Source organism: Grampus griseus (genome assembly GCF_964374135.1).
Source record: "Grampus griseus genome assembly, chromosome: 5".
Taxonomy (NCBI): domain Eukaryota; kingdom Metazoa; phylum Chordata; class Mammalia; order Artiodactyla; family Delphinidae; genus Grampus; species Grampus griseus.
Window position 1 is genome coordinate 128,386,345 of NC_138998.1, and position 18,722 is coordinate 128,405,066.

General features: G+C 38.8%; 1 protein-coding gene across 1 annotated transcript in view; it reads left to right on the forward strand.

The window, feature by feature from the left end:
- BACH1 (BTB domain and CNC homolog 1) overlaps positions 1-18,722 on the forward strand; it is a 45,848-nt gene that overhangs the window by 17,371 nt on the left and 9,755 nt on the right. The window contains exons 2-4 of the mRNA XM_082655441.1: positions 5,898-6,191; positions 9,515-10,852; positions 13,248-13,454. Coding sequence (XP_082511567.1) covers positions 5,958-6,191; positions 9,515-10,852; positions 13,248-13,454 — 1,779 coding nt within the window. The 5' untranslated portion in view covers positions 5,898-5,957. The remainder of the gene's footprint in view (positions 1-5,897; positions 6,192-9,514; positions 10,853-13,247; positions 13,455-18,722) is intronic.

An 18,722-nucleotide genomic window follows, 5' to 3' on the forward strand; every position in this document is an offset into this window, starting at 1 on the left:
GATGATCAGATACACTGTTTAAACAAGCGTGATATTTAGGATCTGCAGATGATTAAAGAAAATAGCAAATCTTGGTTCTGATTTATTCCTACTGGCTCTTTCTGGCTGGTAAGTCAGGTCTTAGAACATTGGAAGAATGCAGATTTAAGTTATTGTCTGTGATTTCAGCTCCCATAGAATTTTTGATGCTAAGGTTCTTTCAAAATTGGGGATAATAACAAGAAGAGCCCTTATCTTTAAGAAGATTCTTTCCTATGAGCATCTCCACCTTAAATTAAAAAAAGTTTTTTAAAGGCCTTTAAAGAAAAGATAAAGGACTGAAGGTGTAAACACACGATACTGTTTGGTCTTTGCCATCCTCTTGAAAAACAGAAGATAAGGCTCACCTAATTTAAGAACACTTAAACTCTTGGTATCTTGGGTATATTGTAACAGGTACTGGCTTAGCAGATTTTGAAGCTAAAGAGGGAGCCAAGAAGGGTGGCGTGGTAGGAAGAATTTGCCTGTTTTCCAAAGACCCTGCCCTGAAATTGAGTGAGGCAAAAGTAATTGACAGGATAATGGGTGGTGGCAGGCAGAAGCAATAAGGAGAAAAAGGCAGAAATTCCAAATGGCCACAAGAAAGAAGGAGGAGAGTTGGGAGGAATTCGCCCAGGCTGCAGATGAAGGGCACTGCCTTTATATAAAGGCCGAGACATTTGCCTGTTGTGCCATTTCTGATGTCCAGGGTCACCAGTCTCTCATGCCCAGCCATACACACGCACCCCCTTGGCTAACAACTATTTTGAAAATAGTCGTTCTCATTAATTGAATATTATGGTTAAATGAGAATTGACCAAAAAGTAGGTTTTATTTGAAGTCTTACTGCAAATACCTTTAGGAATGCCCACATTCCTGTGGAAGTTGTTTATAGTGATCATTGTCGTCTCTTTCACCCCAAAGTACCATTTTCATTTTGAACATCTCCAGGTTGTGTTCTCCTTGAACGTAGGGACTGTCTTTTGTTAGTGTTTTCACGGCATCTAGTTGATTATGTGGCACAGGTAGGCACTTGTCAAATGAACATTTGTCATCGTTCAGTGAAGATGAAGGATGTTCAGGTGATAGTCTTTTTTATATGAATCCTTGGTGTTAGGTTACTCCCTGTGCCCTGCTACATTGAGAATTAAAAAACAATGAAGTCCTGTGAGACTTGAGATGAATAAACGTCCAGCTCTTCTGTATACGTGGAACTTCATCTTTATTCTGAATTTCTGTTATGAAGCATTATAGGTCTGGCTCCATGATCCAATATTCACCTCAGGATTTAAAAAATTTTTTTTAAGTACATTATCTTTAAAGTTATTGAAATGTGATAAAGCAACATCATCTTGTTTCTTTAAAAAAATGATTTTTAAAGCAAAAACATTAAGAAGTAACTATTAAAACTTAAATTTATATTGTGTATATTGAGCAGAGAGTAGAAGTTATTTCCAAATTGAGATGCAGGAAGCTTTAAAATGCCTGTTCATCCTTTATCAGCATTACTGAATGAATCAGCAATTTGCTCAGGTCAGTGAACTTTATTTTGAACTGTAACAATAGTTTCTATTTCCAAGAATATAGAAAAATTCATGTGTGACATAGGAATCTGAATTTGGTGTTAAGAAATTGACAGAATTTTAGGTCTGGCAGGCTCTGGGGGGGTATTATATCTTACTGTTTAGGTTTGAAAAATGATAGATGATGACAGATGTTAGAAGGATGTGTGCCATTCTTACCTGGTTTAGTCATTACTTAGTTATTGTTATTTGGTAAAATTGGATTATTGACCACTTAGATGGCTTTCAGAATTAGGAAAATGGAATTTCAGAACAACTTTTTGTAGTGCTCCATGCTAATGAGGCCAAGTGCGGGTAGTTGTGTTGGCTGTGTTTATAGTTGCCAACCTTTGCTCTTCTTTGGCCAGTTGCTCCCAGAGCTGGGCCTCCCTTTTGCTCCTCCTGACTCTGGAAAACCTATCCAAGGAATCTTCTCTGAGTACGTGGCTCAGCGGCATTATTCCCTTATGTATTGGGATAGCTGACTGCGCTGTGTTTGGAAGATGTAGGTGATTGGGGTTCTGGGTTTATACTAAAAAGGCCAAGTCATTTGTTCAGAAGCAAGTACCTGCATTGGGCAAGGTACTCTCTTACATGCTTGAGTTATGGCAGAGAACAAGTCAGGCAAGGTTCTGACATTTACTCTGAGATCTAAAGGTGAGGAGTTAGTCAGCTGAAGAGTAGAAGTCCAGGGAGTGGGGAGAGCATGTGCAAAGGTCCTGAGGTCAGAAGGAGCTTGGTGCCTTTGGGCGAGAAGGAAGGAAGGTCAGGCTGGAGAATAGTGAGAGAGAGAGACAAAGGCTTTTGAGGCAAGGCTGGATTAATAGAAAACCTAACCAGGCAGGTCTGGAGGGCATGCTAAGGATTTAGAATTGATCATAAGAAATTTGGAAGACGTGGGGTTTTCAGCAAGGGAGACACTGATATAGGGGAATAAATTGGAGAGGATCAAGAGGGGCTTGAGGGGGCTGAGGCTTTTGTTATTTGTATTATCATCATAATTAATAGCTAATATTTATAATTTGTTTGCTTTGGGCCACTGTGTTCAACCCTTTACCCTCATTTTCTTCATGTAAACCTCACAACAACCCAGTGAAGTGTTGCTGTTATCCTTGTTTTACAGGTGAGGAAAACAAGACCCAACCCAGCAAAGGTTAAGCAGGTTGTCCAAGGCCGTATAGTGAGTAAGTGGCAGAGCTGGGATTTGAACCCAGACAGCGTATGATTCTAGACCCTGTTCTGTTAGCCAGTGGGCTTGTGTTTTCAATGTATGAGGTCATGGTCCATTATTGGTTCTTGAAATTTGAGTGGATCACAACTGGAATTATTTTTTTAATAGAACAGAGTAGAAATTAGACTACTTTGCACTAGTAAGGATAAAATATTAATATGTGAAATTTTGTGCCACTTTTCATTTTATATATTTGTACATGTGTGAGCTTGTAAGACATTGCAAGAGGATAAACAGCGTTTGTCTAGGCAAGAGCCAGTGTGATGGCTTGGACTGGAGTTGTGGCGGTGTAGATGGAGACAAATGGGTCTCAGCTGTAAGAGGTCGAGGCACCAGGTCTCGGTAAGAGATTGGACACTGGGGCCGAGTGTGGGAGGTGTCAGCGATGAGTCCCACGTCCCGGGTGGCTGTTAACTGCCCGATTCTCAGCTGCAGCTGATGGGACTTGGTGTTGGCATATGGCCCAGATCTGCAAGCTGACCAACTTATGAGCGAACCTGTCACAGAAAACGGCTCAACAGGAGGGTTGAGCCGAGAGTAAATTCTCTGTCTTGAATTTGAGGCAAGTAGTGAGCAAACTGGTGGCAGTGGACCACACAAACACATGTGGCCTAACAGCAGCTCTAGAGTGAAGGTATAGGAATTGGTCTTTGTTTTATGTGAACATATCTCTCCATTTATTTAAGTGTTCCTCAGTGTCTTTCAATATAGTTTTTTTTTAATTGAGGTAAAATTGGTATATAAACATTATATAACCTTTAGGTGTTTACCATTATAATTCCACATCTGTGTACATTACAAAGTGCTTACTGCTAAATCTCTAGTTACCATCCATCACCAGCCATACAGCTGACCACTTTCATCTATTTCGCTCATCCCTAACCCTGTTCCCTTCTGGTAACCAGCAGTCTGTTCTCTGTATGTACAAATTTTATTTTGTTTTTGTTTGTTTTCTTTTAGACTCCATATATGAGTGGGATCATACAGTATTTATCTTTCTCCATCTGACTATTTACACTTAACATTATACCCTCAAGGTCCATTTGTATTGTTGCAAATGGCAAGATTTCATTTTTTTATGGCCGAGTAGTATTCCATTGTATATATATACCACATCTTTATCCATTCATCCATTGATGGACATTTATGTTGTTTCCATATGTTGGTTATTGTGAATAATGCTGCATTGAACATGGGGGTGTGTATATGTTTTCCAGTTAGCGTTTTCGTATTCTTTGGATAAATACCCAGAAGTGGAATGGTCGGATTATATGGTACTTCTATTCTTAATTTGCTGAGGAATTTCCCCACTGTTTTCCATAGTGGCTTCACCAATTTACATTACCACCAATAGAGTAGGAGGGTAAGATTTGTATAGTTTTAAGGGTTTGCAAGGCAGAGGATAGGAAAGAATAAGGAGGCTGGGGACTTGTGCAGGGACATAGCAAGGCATGTGGTCAGCTGTTGAATCTGGCTTGCCTGGGGAGGGTATACAGTTTCAGATAAAGTGGAGGGCAGTGGTCTGTGTGGTACCACACACACAAGATACATAATTTCTTTGAATGATGGTTCCTCCCCACTACTCCTAACACTAATTCCTTGTGTTGATAGATGAAATATTAAGACCCATTGCTAAAGGGAATTTACTACCCTCTCCTATGAGCACAACCCAAAAGTCGAGGTAGTCCTAGGACATGATTTTAGAGTTGCTATGATTTCATGTGGTATGCTGAATCAGTAAATGATAGGTTGTGATTCTTGACCTTCGGTAGAGTTCAACCACATAGTGAGAGATTTTACTGTAGTTGACTATTTCTGAGGAACTCAACATTTCAGCTATAATGAGCACCTTAAAAATAAACACATAAGTGAAATAGAATTCATGGATGCACTTCATGTGTTTGTTACTAAGACACCCTGTCTTTGAGGTGGAATTCACCCTTGATTTGGGCCTGGTCTGTCTGAACTTTAGTAGTTCTTACTTCTCCTTTCATTTTTGTTTGGAGTATAGCAACTGAAAACAGTAACGTTTATTCAGTCACTGAACATGTGTGGACCTTCACGTTTCAGGCAGTGAATAAGGTGTCAGAAGAGCAAAAGTGAACGACACAGGGATGACCCCTGTGAGGAGCTTTTCAGCCTCTACTGTGGTTGCCATGCCATGGTGGGGTGTGCACACACACCTTGGGGTGCTCACTGCTGGCCATTGGGGGCCGGAAGAAAATATTAGAGCTTCTCTTTCAACCTCTTACATTCAGCCTCTGTGTGTTTTATAACATATGTAATATATAAGAATGGTACATGTCTGAAATATATGGACACATACATATATTGGGGCTGCCCTTTTTTTTTTGCCAGTAGTATGTATGGATCAAAAAAAAGTTTGGAGGCTACTGTATGTTAGTATGTATTTTAAAAAATATACATTTTTGATAACTTTCTCTTATGTTTTAGCATTTTGAGAAAACCAAGAGTTTCTGTGTATGGTAAACTATGTTCTTAACGGTAGAGTAGTCCTATTTGTTGCCTACATTTTGTCATGTCAAGTAAGACTTGTTATGTGAAAAAGACTCATTACTAAGATCTGGCCTGACAGATTTGAGGCTTTCAATCAAGGGAAGTCCTTTTCTTCTTCATGTTGGAGGGACTTTACCTTTTGTATTACATGTCCCTTGTTCTGAAGCCCAAAGTATGACCTCTGGTGATCTGTACGCACGCCCATTAATGTCTTAAAGCAACAGGATTGGGATGCCACCCAGAAATTTCTCGGCCACCCTGTTTGCTCTTTGGAGCTATTTTCTCCGTACAAAATGTCTCATTTTCAGAGAGCCCTGAAATCCTTGCTTCAGAAAGGTCTTCCCTTCCTCACCCTAAGAACATTTTTCCTAAAATTAGTTAGGAAAACTCCTTATCAAGAACCAATTTTAAATGAGGTAAAGTGAAGAAATGCTTCCAGGCTCTCGAGAGGCTGTTGTTTTCAGTTGGGTTTTAGTGATGAGTATTTTAATCGTTATTTGCTAGTGTCACTTTAACAAATCTCTTTACCAAGGTTTTCTGCGAGTGACACTTGGCCTGTGTCTTGGCAGGATTAATGACTGTCAGAAGCATGCTCTCTCGGACCCTCCCGACGCCACCTGTGACGCAGAATGTCGCTGGGTGAGAACGCGGTGTTCGCCTACGAGTCGTCGGTGCACAGCGGCCACGTGCTGCGCAGCCTGGACGAGCAGCGCCGGAAGGACGTGCTGTGTGACGTCACGGTGCTGGTGGAGGGCCAGCCCTTCCGCGCCCACCGCGCCGTGCTGGCTGCCTGCAGCGCCTACTTCCACTCCAGGCTCGCGGGCCAGGCCGACGCCGACCTGCGCATCACTCTGCCGGAAGAGGTAGGAGAGGTCGTCCTGATTTCAATTTAACTTAATTAAATCTCTCCTGGTTTATAAAGTTAAAAGAAGACCCAGTCTCCCCGTCCTCAGGCCGAGGAGCAGTTCCCGGCTTGTGCAACAGCACGTTGCTTTAACTTTCTTCTTAGAAATGATGACGTTTTACACGTAAAATGATTAACTTTGGATGTGCGTGAATATTTGTTGAGCAGTTGAATAACTTGACCCCCTGTAATTTTATTTGTTTGTTTGTTTGTTTGGCTGTGCTGTGCTGCTTGTGGGATGTTAGTTCCTCTATCAGGGAAAGAACCCAGGCCCTCGGCAGAGCACAGAGCCCTAACCACTGGACTGCCAGGGAACTCCCACCCCATTGTTATTTTTAATGAAACGACCCAGCCAGTGGATTACAGACATTCAGAGAGGCCATGCTGGGAGAGGCCATACCATGTGCTCTTCTCTCCCTTCGGACCTTTTTCTGTGATGGGAAACTGACAGGGATTAGGGTTCTCTAAAACATCCATTTCTCTAGGACCCGCCCTCATGGATATGGGTTGGGAGTGAGTTGCAGGTGACAGCCTCCCTGTGATGCTTAGTTTTATTGTTTTCACTATGGGTCAGAGTTGTCAGATCTGTTAGTTTTTCAAGCAGCTGTTAGCTAAGGATTTTAGAATTTGGAGGAAACCTAAAAGATTATGCATTCCAGCCTCCTCATTTTGTCTACATGTGGCTGTTAGGTACTCCAGAAGTGTTCTTTCTCTCCCTTTCTTCTTGAGATTGTGGCTGTGCGTTGGTAGAAGAAAGGTGATTTTGTGTCCTACTTATAGAGCCTTGCCCTTACACACCTTTCGCCCACCAGCCTGTTGTGGAGCTCACGCACCTAGATATTTAAGTCCTTGTTACCATCCTGCCTGCAAGAGACCTCTCTCTGGGGCAGGAGTGCTGGGTATACACTGACTCTTATAACAGCTTGCTTGATTTCATTAGTAACTACAGTTAGAAGAATGCTGAACCTTGTGGCATTGGGACACATTAGAAGCTGTTAAAAGGAATTTGGACAAAGTATGTAGAACTTCTGTGTGTACGACAGGTGTGTGGGGGCTGCTCTGTGATGACACTAAGTCTACAGTTTACCTTATCGCTGGCCGTGCGTACATACGTGAAATTGTAGCTACAGTTTGGGGAAGCAAAAGGTTGTCAGTTCTGTGGCAGAGGTCAGAGCAAATAATATGATAACCAAGACAACGACAGGAAGGGCCAACTATAGGTTAGCCATTGTTTTTTAAAAAGTAGCAACACGTATCATAATGGAGATATCCTTATTATGGTCTGTAGTTTCAAATTACTTAATATGACTTTCCAAGTAGAGAAAAATGTGATTCATGTGCATAGAAGGAAAGGTATATGCATGCATGTGTGTGTATATGCATTCATTCATTCTAATTTGAATGTAAATCAAATTTTCAGATATTTGAAGTATTTCATCATAGTGACAAATTGAAAAGATCATTGTGTAACTCACTGTCTTAAAAGCCTCATTTGATTATTTTAACTTATTTAAAAATTTTTTAATTGAAATATTTATTGAGATAATTATAAATTCACATGTAGCTGTAAGACATAATGCAGAGAGATCCCTTGTTGCACTTTGTCCAGTTTCTTCTAATAGTAACATTTTGCAACATTACAGTACAATATCACAACTGTCAGGATTCTGACAGTAATACAGTTCACCCATCTTATTCAGACTTCCCTGGTTTTACTTGTACTAAATTGTGTGTGTGTATGAAGTTCTATACAGTTTCATTTTCTGGGTGGGTCCATGTATCCACCACCACAGTCTGAACAGTTTCAGCACCCACCCAAGGATCCCTTGTGTTGCCCTCTTATAATCACACCCATTTCCTTCCTGCCCTCTGTCTGCTCTCCCTTACCCCCTTGCTCCACTCCTAATCCCTGGCAACCACTAATCTGTCCTTTTCTAAAGTCTTTTCATTTCAAAAATGTTATATAAATGGAATCATAATAGTATGTGACCTTTTGGGATTGGCCTTTTTCCGCTTAGCATAATTCCTTTGAGATTTATCAAAGTTGTATGCATCAGTAGTGTGTTCCTTTTTATTGTATTCCATAGGGTGGGTGTACCAGTTTTTATTTAGCTATACACCTACTGAAGGAAATCAGGCTGATTCCAGTTTTTGGCTGTTACAAATAAAGTTGCTGTGAGCACTTGTACGAACATGAGTTTTCATTTTTCTGGCATAAAAGAACAGGAGTGCAGTTGCTGGGACATAGGGTGGTTGCATGTTTAGTTTTAAAAGAAACTACCAAACTGGTTTTCAAAGTGGCTGCACCATTTTACATTCCCACCAGCAATACATGAGTGATCCAATTTCTACACATCTTCATCAGTATTTGGTGTTGCTATTTTTTATTTTAGCTATGTAAAAGCTAATTAAGTACTCCCAGTTTAGCAGTATTTTAAGAAGATCACAAAAAATTATATATTGATCACTCTTATGGGAATTCAGTGTTTTAATATTAATTTTGTATTTTGTGCCCAGAATGAGGCTTTCCCTGCACTACAGTTGGTTTCATTTGCCCCTCACTTTGCAGAGGCAGGTTCAGTGTAAATGTGCAAGTTTCTGCTGAAAAGTTTTATTACCTAGAGTCCATGGATCTTTGCTAAAACAGTACTGGGTATGAGTTTTAGAACTTCACTTAGATCATTTTTTAAATCTGAATCTTTAAAAGTTTTATTAGAAATTTTTGGCATGAAATAAAGATAATAATTACCATTTACTGTGCATTCACCATGGACCAGGACTACTTTAAGTGCCTTGGATATATTGTTTTCCATCCTTAAAAATTTCACTTTTGTAGTTTATAGCAGTTGTAGTTTATAGTTGTTTGGAATATAGTGACCACATGGGGCTGGGATGGCAACAGACACCTGGCACTTGACTGTGTGTTGCAGATCGTATCCATGTTGCTTTATTCCATAGATGATTTCTTTCAGCTAATGTGGAAAATTGTGGTAATGTTTATATCTTTACCTCATATGAGTAAATCATACTCCATGGGTCATTAAGAGTGGAGTCTATAAAGTGAAGGGTGTGGTCCCAATGAACAAGATGTGAGAAGCATGCCTTTCTAAATTCCCTTAGCTTTACATTTCCTAGAAGAATATTCTTTCTTACCAAATTAAAATACCCGTTTTGTAAATATCGTTAAGAGGTTACTCATCTTGCCACCCTCCTACTTCTCTTGTACTTATCTATTAGATGGCTTTCATGTGATGCATTTATCTTTATTTTGTATATTAACAGGTGACAGTTAAAGGATTTGAACCTTTAATTCAGTTTGCCTACACTGCTAAACTGATACTAAGTAAGGACAATGTGGATGAAGTGTACAAGTGTGTGGAATTTTTAGGTGTACCTGATATTGAGGAATCCTGCTTTCAGTTTCTCAAATACAAGTTTTTGGACTCCACTGCAGACCAGCAAGAATGCCCAAGAAAAAAATGCTTCTCATCACCCTGTCAGAAACCAGATTTTAGATTTTCACTTTTGGACCAGAGGGATTTAGAAATTGATGAGGTGGAGGAATTTTTGGAAAATAAAAATGTTCAGACTCCTCACTGTAAACTCCGTAGGTATCAAGGCAGTGCAAAAGTATCTCCTCCTCTACAAGACAGTGCCAGTCAAACATGTGAATCCATGTGCTTAGCAAAGGATGCCGCTCTGGCTCTGCCATCTTTGTGCCCCAAATACCGAAAATTCCAAAAAGCGTTTGGAACTGACAGAGTCCGCACTGTGGAATCCAGTGTCAAAGACATTCACACTTCTTCTGCTCAGCCAAATGAGACATCTGAAAATGAGTGTCTGGGAGGAATCCAGGACTGTGCAGATTTGCAGGTGATTTTAAAATGTGAAGAAGGAAAATTAGCAATGGAACATGAAGAAGCCAAGAAGAAAGATCCTGCTTCTCAGTGCCCATCAGGAAAAACAGAAGCGACTCCTTTTCCCCCCACTTCTACAGATCCCCATGGGCTCTATTCTCTGTCTCTTTTACACACGTATGACCAGTATGGTGACTTGAATTTTGCTGGTATGCAAAACACGACAGTGTTAACAGAAAAGCCTTTGTCAGGTTCAGATGTTCGAGAAGAGAAAACTTTCGGTGAGAGTCAAGATTTGAAATCTGACTCTGGCCCCAGGGAAGATAGTAGCCTCGCCTCGAGTGATCTGAGTAGCGTGGAACGAGAAGTGGCCGAACACCTAGCGAAAGGCTTCTGGAGTGACATTTGCAGCACGGACTCTCCTTGCCAAATGCAGTTATCACCTGCCGTGGGCAAAGATGGCTCAGAACAGATCTACTCCCAGAAACGGTCTGAGTGTCCCTGGTTAGGTATCAGGATTAGTGAGAGCCCAGAACCGGGTCAGAGGACTTTCACAACGTTGAGTTCTGTCAATTGCCCTTTCATAAGTACTCTGAGTACCGAAGGCTGTTCTAGCAATTTGGAAATTGGAAACGATGACTATGTTTCAGAGCCCCAACAGGAACCTTGTCCCTACGCTTGTGTGATTAGCTTGGGAGACGACTCTGAGACGGATACCGAAGGAGACAGTGAACCCTGTTCAGCCAGAGAACAAGAATGTGAGGTGAGCGGAAAATGAGTGTGTTGTTAAGTCATTGTTTTATTTTACCACAGTTAATTGGGATTAATGTGTCAGCTCCTGTTGCATCACTGGGGATGTGAGCTGGCTCAGAGAGGGAGGAGGAAGCCCATACACAGTTAATTATACAACCATGTGATAAATACCAGGAGTGCGTGATGAAGTTTGAAGGACTTCTGTGTTCATTTATTTCAAGTAGGTGTATTTATTTTGTTAACCAGGTTATGGATTCACACATTGGGTGTTTAACTGTTTAAATCAAATGCCAGGTCCCGAGAGGAAAAAGAAAAATGATTCTGTAACATTATGTGATAACTTCTGGTTAAATACAGCATATATTCAGTCTTATTCACTGCCACATGGATGTCTAGACGTGGGACTAGTCACTTGGCAATAACTTAGCAGTGGCTGGTTGTAAGAATGTGGCTTCTGATCCAGAGTTTTCTTTCTTTTTTTATTTTATCGTCCCTCTTTTTTATTTGAGTACAGAACTAGTTAACAATTTTTAAATTAATTTTTATTGTAGTATAGTTGATTTACAATGATGTGTTAGTTTCTGTACAGCAAAGTGAATCAGTTATACGTATACATATATCCACTCTTTTTACTTTTTTGCGGTATGTGGGCCTCTCACTGTTGTGGCCTCTCCCGTTGTGGAGCACAGGCTCCGGACGCGCAGGCTCAGTGGCCATGGCTCACGGGCCCAGCTGCTCCGTGGCATGTGGGATCTTCCCGGACCGGGGCACGAACCCGTGTCCCCTGTATCGGCAGGCGGACTCTCAACCAGGGAAGCCCTATCCACTCTTTTTTATATTCTTTTCCCATATAGGTCATTAAAGAGTATTGAGTAGAGTTCCCTGTGCTATACAATAGGTTCTTATTATCTATTTTTTTATACAGTAGTATGTATATGTCAATCCCAGTCTTCCAATTTATCCCTCTCCCCACAGAGTTTTCTTTACACTGTTTTCTCAGAGCTATGAATTTTTTTCTTATTTTCCCTTAGTTATTTCATCTATTAATTTAAAGAATGTCTTAATAATTTAGCATGAATTATGTGTATATGGTATGGTATTAATCATACTAAGCTTGATCTGTGTACTTTGTGTACAAATGTTTGTATTTGATAGATGCTTTTTTGTAAAACATTACTATAGTTCCAGTAATAATAAGGGCATGTTAATTCTTTATCATGTTCTTTGGTTTGATAGCTGTTGGATGACATAGTTTGAAACAGTGAAAGAGGTTTTTTTTTCCCTTGGCTGTGGAAGGAGGTGATTGGTGGTTTAATTTAAGAAGTAGTATGTATGCATGAGTTACATCTATAGATTTTTATATGATATTTATAAATCCAGTGTTTGGAACTGTGAAAAGAATGTTAAAAATAAAACATTTAAGAAATTTTAGAGTGTTTTGTGTAACTAATTTCTGTTAGCTTGAAAAACTAAGTTACCACAGAAGCTGACCAATGTTTCATTTGTGTTTTTGATAATTAATACAATTAAACTGTCCCACAGTTTTGTTATGTTTTTAAATTATCTTCTTATTTTTTTCAAATTTAAGTATGTTGAAAATGACTTTAAAGTATTCATAAGGTTTGGGCTTCCCTGGTGGTGCAGTGGTTGAGAGTCCGCCTGCCGATGCAGGCGACACGGGTTCGTGCCCCGGTCCGGGAAGATCCCACATGCCGCGGAGCGGCTGGGCCTGTGAGCCATGGCCGCTGAGCCTGCGCGTCCGGAGCCTGTGCTCCGCAACGGGAGAGGCCGCAACAGTGAGAGGCCCGCGTAACGCAAAAAAAAAAATATATATATTCATAAGGTTTTTCTAACCATTTCTACATTGGCAAGTGAAATGAGTTATGTGAAACTGCCATTTTCCTGACAGAAAAATAAATTTTCTGAAATGCTTTAGAAATTACTACTGTTAATATACCAGTATTAAATCAGTGGTACACAGTAATGTAAATCAAAGAATAAAATAGATTTCTTTTTTTGGTTTGGATAAAAATACATTAAAAATACTTTAGAAAGAGCCTTAAAGATAAAGATATCTATGGGTTATTAACATGCCCTAGTAAAATAATTTAAATTCTGTTTTTTCATCTTAACTACATTAATATTTGTGTTGCTAATGTTTGATTTGCTGAAAAAACTCTGCTTCTCAATTTGTCTTCTGAACCCTCTCTAAAATAGAATCAGAATATCAATTAAATTATCAGTCTTTTTATAAAGGATTGTATAGAAATTGGAAATAGGGATCTTTTTTCTTTTTAACGTCTAAATGAAGTTCCTTGGAAAACATAGGTACATATCTTTCTCTTCCTAGATTTAAGTAGAAACTACAAAATACAGCAACTACTAACGTTTATTTCACCTTCTAGGTAAAACTACCATTTAATGCACAACGCATAATTTCGCTCTCTCGAAATGATTTTCAATCCTTGTTGAAAATGCACAAGTTGACTCCAGAACAACTGGATTGCATCCATGATATTCGGAGAAGAAGTAAAAACAGAATTGCTGCACAGCGCTGTCGCAAGAGAAAACTTGATTGTATACAGAATCTTGAGTCAGAAATTGAGAAGCTGGTAAGTATGCAAGTTTCTTCTTCTTCTAATTCCAACAGTTCATTCTTTCTTTTTTTTTCCAGACAGAAAATAGCTATTTTAATTCCTAAGTCAGATATAATGCTCAATTATACATTAATTTTAAAATTTACCAATTATCATTCTAAGAAAGTTATATGACATTTTCAGAAAGCTTAGGAAATAAAAAACAATGAGGGTTTTCATAGACTATTTTACTTGAGTAAGTGTTCTACATATTTAGCATGATATATAACCATATGTAAGTTGAGGACTATTTCTGTGTGCTTTTAAAAAAATGATTTATAGATTAAGGATAATTTTACCATCTACCTAATTCTTGGTGGTTGAGTAAGGGTTAAAGATATTAATAAAGCACTTTAATCTCTTTGTGCTGTGTTTGGTGTCTATAAAAGCTGATGTTCCAGTTGTTAGTTTTAATAACTAGTAACTTGTTTTGGTTGATACCAAAACAAACCAGCCAACTTGGATCTTTCATCTAAGGGAAGGAATTCACGTGCTGGTATAAATTGAAAATTTTAAGATCTAATGAGATACTAAGTGAGAAGAATGCTTATTTTATTGAATCTTATCTTCTATTCCAGCATCAAAACACAAATTAACCCCCAAAGTAGATTAATTTCCACCCATGTTTTTCTGCACCCTAGTGGTTGATAGAAGGAAACATTGTATGAAAAAAGATAACTGATAGTGCAGGCCAGCTAAAGCTAAAAATAAGGTTAGAGACATCAGGGAAAAAGTGCCTAGAAGTAGTAAAAACATTCATTGAATGTTCGGTTTTGGGTCTTTGTTAATTATTGGTAGAAGTTTAAAATTGCGATTGTAGCAAATCTTTAAACATGAATGTTCCTAGTTATGAATATTAAGTAAACAGCAACAATTTAGAAAAAAGACACTGCCTTTATATGCCTTCAGAAAAGTGGAAAAATAAAAATTTGTTATTTGTATAGTATTGTGATATACTTTAGGCAAAAAGATGAAGATGTTTAACTATATAAAAAGATGAAGCAAACTGTATAAGGAGATGAAAAAGAAACCATATGTTTTACACATAGAGGCGTGAGAGATATTAAAAAACCTATATGATATTGCTGAATGATTAGAGTTGTTAAGACCAAAGAAGAAAAGTGACAAATTCAGTAACATTTACCCAGTACTCTTAGGGTGTGTATCCGTCCATACCTGTAAGCACTAGTGTCCTTTCTTATTATCCAACTTTGGATTAAACACTTACCTGCCTTTAGACAGAGTACAGCATTTTAGCTTTAGTTTTTATTCTGTACTGTAATACAGAGATGCTTTCTAGACTGTTGGCTTGTATAGTGCTATTTGAAATCAACATTGAATAAACTTGCACTACTGGAGTACTACTATACCTGCTTCTTTTAGTTTTGTCTTCACCCTCAGCTAGTGATGATTTTTATCTGCCAGTAGAATTTATATGGTTTTCTTCCTCCTAAAAACAAACAAAAATGAAAACAAAACAAAAAACCCCTTTGTATCGATTGAGTTTGTTTCATCAGTAACTTTATTTTAGACATGTACTATGCAAATATGTTGGAGAGTAGCTGTTATCCTTTAGAACTAGTCTATTTCATGACTCATAGGTCTTATTTGTATTTTTTGATTGCAGTCAGATGTTGGATTGCTGGACAGTTGATGTTTTTACTGAATTTCAGGTATCTAGGATGAAGAGGTCTTGCGACTTTCTTTGGACTTTCTGCTTCCTCTGCCTTTGCTTCAACAGAGAGCAGTGGGAGATACAGTGGTTAAAAGTGTGGGATTCTGTGCCTGTCTGTGGTACTTTGTAACTCTGGGCAGGCCGTTCAATTTCTCTGTCCCTCAGGTTTCTCCTCTTTACGATGGGATAATACTAATTCTTACTTTATAGAGTGGGTATTCATTTTTGAAGATTAAATGAGTTAATACATCTAAGCACTTGGAAGAGTGCCTGGACATAATAAGCACTCAATAAATATTACCTTTTTCTTCTTATTATTATTGCTATACTGTTATTTATCAATTTTCAGTTTTCTCTCCCTTAATTGCTCCTTTCCTGATGTCTCTGCCTAAACTGTAAATTCTGGGTTTGGACCTCACCCTTATATTGCCTCTCTCATTATGGAAAGGTTCCTTTCATATGGTCAGTGGAATAACTCTTGGTTAATTTCCAAGAGAAGGGAATATTTGGTTTTCCTGCAGTTCTTATGAAATGAGAAACCAGTACCCTATTTACCTATTGTATTAATTTGGACTCTTTGGTTGCAAGAAACAGAAACCATCTGAAACATGAATTACTGAATTTGTTGTAAGAATTTACGTGTGTCTCAATTAGAAGCCAAAGAATGGAGCCAGGCCTTGTAAATAGTGCAGAACAAGAAAGTAGAAAACTGCCAGGAATCCAGAGAACCTTCTCTCTGGCTGTGTGTGCCACCAAGTGTGTATGAGAAGAGTGGCCACAGCACAGCTCAAGAATAGTTTCCCTCTCCTCCAGAGACCAGTCCAGGCAGAGACTACAGTTCTAGTTAGTTCTAAATTCCCAAGGAGTTAGCCTGTTGGCCTATTTTGGGTTTGGGTGTCCTCTTCTGTGACTAGAGGGCAGGGACAAACAGCAGAAACAGAAAATGTGGCTGCCAGGAGCTCACATCTGGGCAGGTAGAGCAGATAGCCCGACAGGGGTCTCATTACCCAGATGTGCACCAGGCTGAACTCGGTCTCTTTCCTCTTCTAGAATATCCCCAGGGGAGACACAGTAATTTTTTTTTTTTTAAATCAGAATGATTTACTTTGTGTTTCGGCTTCCTTGAATTCTGCTCTGTCCTTCATACTGCTCTCGGTTCTAGTGATTTATACAGGCAAACTCCAGTTGCAAATTATAAGAGGCATGCTATAAATTTCTGTCCTGCCGCAGATGTTTGTCTCAGATGAAAATAAGCAGAAAATATGCTACTTATTAGCTAATTAGAATTACAAGCTGGCTGGCCCTTTTCCAGAAGTAAAAGAGTTTAATGCTTAAGATACTTATTACATTAAGAAGTTTACATAGAACTTAGACCCTGGTTTTTGGGTGATACTATGGACCTTGTTGTCTTTTGTAGAGAGAAGTTACCCCGTGCTTCCATCACACATTCCTGTTTAGTAGTATGGAGAATTAACAATATGGTAGAGTGGGACAGGTTTTTTAAATTTTTTTATCGGGATGTCACTTTTTGGAAGCAGTAGACAAGCAGTGTTTCCCAGTCTTTATGGTGTGGGTGGAATTAGCAGACCTATTTAAGGGAAATTACATGTTTCATAATGAAACATCCATTTTAATATAGCCAATGATTGATTGAATTAAATATTAGTAAATTCACAGTATGTCCATTTGGTATTTATATTCAGGTGAAGGGTCCCCTATTTTTGTAAGCTTTGGTCTTTGGCCTATTGACTTTGAATTTTTTGTAGTTGGTCCTAAAAGTAATAGCCTAATAGACTGTGGATGGATCAGCACATGAAAAAAAGTATAGTTATCATGTGTAAAGGGTGCTTTTATAGTCTTTATGTGCTGGGAAAGCCAAAGGGAGATGTTAGTTCGAATTCAATAAATTAATGAGTTGTATTTCTCAACAAGAAGTTCTATCAGAATCAAAAACAAAACCTTTGAAGAAAAGGAAAGGTGTGTATTTATTTGGTTGATAAATCGATGGCATTGACTTTTAATGTTTATTTGAAATTTGATAATATGTTAGAGGTTAGGCATTAATTCAGTATTGCTTTGACTATAAGGATTGAATATGCATAATCTATAAACCAAAAACATAACTTTTCTTTTTACCAATAAATATAAGATCTTGAACAAAGTTCAGGAATCATTCAACTTCTGTTATGTGTTTGATTAAAAGACTCTTGTCTCTGTAGGATTCTTTACAAGGTCCATGTTTATTCTTTTCTGTAAGATTAATTCAGAAGTTAGAAAATGTGTGTCTCTGATACCATTTTGGCCTGAAACAAAGATAACCTTGAAATGAAACTTCCTTTTTAAAGAAAAAAAATTAAATTACCAAAATGTAATTGCTCTTAGAAGATATCAAATATTGATTGATATCAACTTATAAGTGATCAGAAATCACAATATTCACAAAGCTCTGGAACTCAGGGTTGAGGTGATCACACACCATTTTGTTTCATTGCCCTTGTCCATTATGATGGTGTAGGAGTAAAATGACCTCATGTGTCTTTAGTGTTTTGAATTTTGTTGTGAAGATTGTATTTTATTAAAAATAAACCTTTTCTAGTCACATTTTACTGGCTGCTCTAGTCACATGTGCACTGTTGTCTCCAAACCCTCCCATGGGTTTCTGGAACCTGCCCTCTGCCACTCTGTAAGGCCCTTTAGCAGCCTGTCTTGAAATGTGGTCTGTTTACCATTGGCATCAGTTCCCCGGGGGTGCCCCCCTCAAAATGCACCTGCCTTAGCCCCATCCCAGACCTGTGGGAGGGGCCCAGGAGCATGCATTTTATAAAAGTTTCCTGGGTAAATCTTTATTATACACATTAAATTTTGAGAACCTACTGCACTAGCACACAAAAGTCAGTTGGAGGCTTTGGAGTCAAACAGCTGGAAACTCTGCCTGGCCACTGGTAGCTCTGTGGCTTGGAGAAATAATTTCACCTCCAATACCCAATTCCCTCATTGATAACATGGAGATAAGAATAGTACCTCCCTCAGGTGTGGTGCGAGGATCTGATACCTTCAAGGATGGAAAGCTCTTTGTACTGCCCAGCATGTGTTCAGGGCTCAAGAAATATTAGTAGTTGTGTTTTCTATAAGCATCTGCTGGTCACTCCATATTAAATGTACTGGGTACCAGGAAATCAAAGATCAATGAGACATAGTCCTTGTCAGTAAAATGCTTGTAGTGTCATAGGGAGCCAGGTTTATGTGTTTTCATTTTTTTCTTGAGATTCATTTTCCTCCTCCCCATTCTAAAAATTTCAAGCTTTCAGAAAAGTTAAATGAATGGTACAGTAAGCAACCGTGTACTCCCTGGGTAGATTCAACAGTTATTGACATTTTGCCACCTTTGCTGTCTCCTTGTTTCTGTGGGTCTTAGTCTCTGTCTCTCTGGCCAGGTGTGTGTCCCCCTGCTCCACTTGGTTGGTCTATAGGTCTTTCTCTCTCTCTGTCCCTCTTAGTCAGTTTTGGACTCTTTCTAACTGCAGTTGTGTTATCTTGGTCTCAGTGCCTTTCTGTCTCTATTGCTCTAC